The 1,499-nt window shown below is 56.0% G+C and overlaps 1 protein-coding gene across 1 annotated transcript; it reads right to left on the minus strand.

The window, feature by feature from the left end:
• Positions 1–230: 230 nt before the first annotated feature.
• Positions 231–1,280, minus strand: MOS (v-mos Moloney murine sarcoma viral oncogene homolog). The gene has a single exon (XM_010144299.1). The coding sequence runs from the start codon at positions 1,278–1,280 to the stop codon at positions 231–233; it is 1,050 nt and encodes a 349-aa protein (XP_010142601.1).
• Between the last annotated feature and the right edge of the window lie 219 nt (positions 1,281–1,499).

A 1,499-nucleotide genomic window follows, 5' to 3' on the forward strand; every position in this document is an offset into this window, starting at 1 on the left:
TGGCAGCGTCTCCATCCTCAACTCTATCCCCTCCCACGATAAAACCTCACGGTTTAGTTAAATCTCTTTATTTATAATCTTCTAATATCAAAACAGTTTCTTTTCCTTTTTTTGTATAAAAAAGGGCCACAAAGCCTTTAGATCACACCGATTCATTACATTCAGAGGGAAGGCGGAGGGAGGGACAGAAAAGTCGACAATAAAAGAAACGATAAGAGTCCCAAGTTTTGCTAGAGGCTCCCCTGGAGGGCCCTGAGGCTGGGGAGCAGCTGGGCTGCGCTCAGGCGCTCCTCCGCATTGGCCTTCCAGCAGCAGCTAATAATGCCCTGGAGCCGCCGGCCCACGGAGGACTCGTGGAACACGGCAGCGGCCAGCGAAGGGCGCAAGTTATAGGCCACCACGGCATAGAGCACGTACTGCCGCTCGCCCAGGTAGGGCTGCTCGCGCATGACGATCTGCCAGAGGGTGATGGCGAAGGAGTAGATGTCCGCTTTGGCAGTGACCCTCTCCCCTTTGAGGAGCTCGGGGGCACGGTGGGTGTACGTGCCCCCTTGCTGGCAAACGTGGGGGCTCTGGGAGAAGACCTCCTCCAGTTTCTGGGAACACCCAAAGTCTCCAATCTTGCACACCCCCCGCTCTGTGATGAAGACGTTGGCAGGCTTCAGGTCCAAGTGCACAATGCCCTGCGAGTGAAGGAAGGCCAAGCCGGTCATAATGTCACATGAATAGCACACGGCATCCTCCATGCTCAGGGCCTTCCTTCCACATCCTCCGTCGCAATCCTCCCCCTGTCTCCACGCATCGCCGGTGCCGTAAATCACGTGGTGCAGGGTGATGTTGCCCACGTACTCCATAATGATGGTGCCTAGGCTGTTCTGGCTGGCCGGGGCACACGTGCTGGCAGCCACCACACGTACCACGTTATCGTGCTGTAGCCGGGCTACGTTCAGCTCAGCCCAGAAGCTCTGTCGTGACGCCAGACGGTTTTTGCTGCTCTTCTTCACCTGCTTCACAGCCACGGTTGCACCGTGGTAGGTGGCTTTGTAGACAGCACCGAAGCCCCCAGAGCCGAGGGGCTGCAGGAGGCAGAGCTGATCCCAGTCGATGGAGCACCAGGCCAGGCGTGGAGGCAAGCGGCGAGTTCTGACCGCAGGAGCTCCCCCCAAGAAGCTTTTGCTGTCTTTGCCAGGGATAACTAAGGGGCTGCTGCAGGGTCGCAAATCTGCAGATGGGGAAAACTCCAAAGGAAGAAAACAGTTAAGAGGAATGGGTGATGGCATAATAAGACAGAGAAAACAACAGGCAGCCTCTAAGACAGAAGACTGAAGAGTTTTCCTGACAGAAAGGACTCTGCAGTGGCTTGCACAGCCTTTTATCCTCTCTTCACCACTCCCCCGCCCACACCCAAATGAACGGCACCTGCCACAGCTAGCCGAGCCCAAGGAGGGTCACCTGGAAACGGTCTTCTCCAGCCCTGAAGCAAATCTCTAGAAAGTCAA

The sequence above is a fragment of the Buceros rhinoceros genome, unplaced genomic scaffold (assembly GCF_000710305.1).
Source record: "Buceros rhinoceros silvestris isolate BGI_N320 unplaced genomic scaffold, ASM71030v1 scaffold44199, whole genome shotgun sequence".
Lineage (NCBI taxonomy): Eukaryota > Metazoa > Chordata > Aves > Bucerotiformes > Bucerotidae > Buceros > Buceros rhinoceros.

Coding starts and splice junctions, on each gene's coding strand:
- MOS (XM_010144299.1), bottom strand. CDS start 1,280: ATGCCATCACCCATTCCTCTTAACTGTTTTCTTCCTTTGGAGTTTTCC.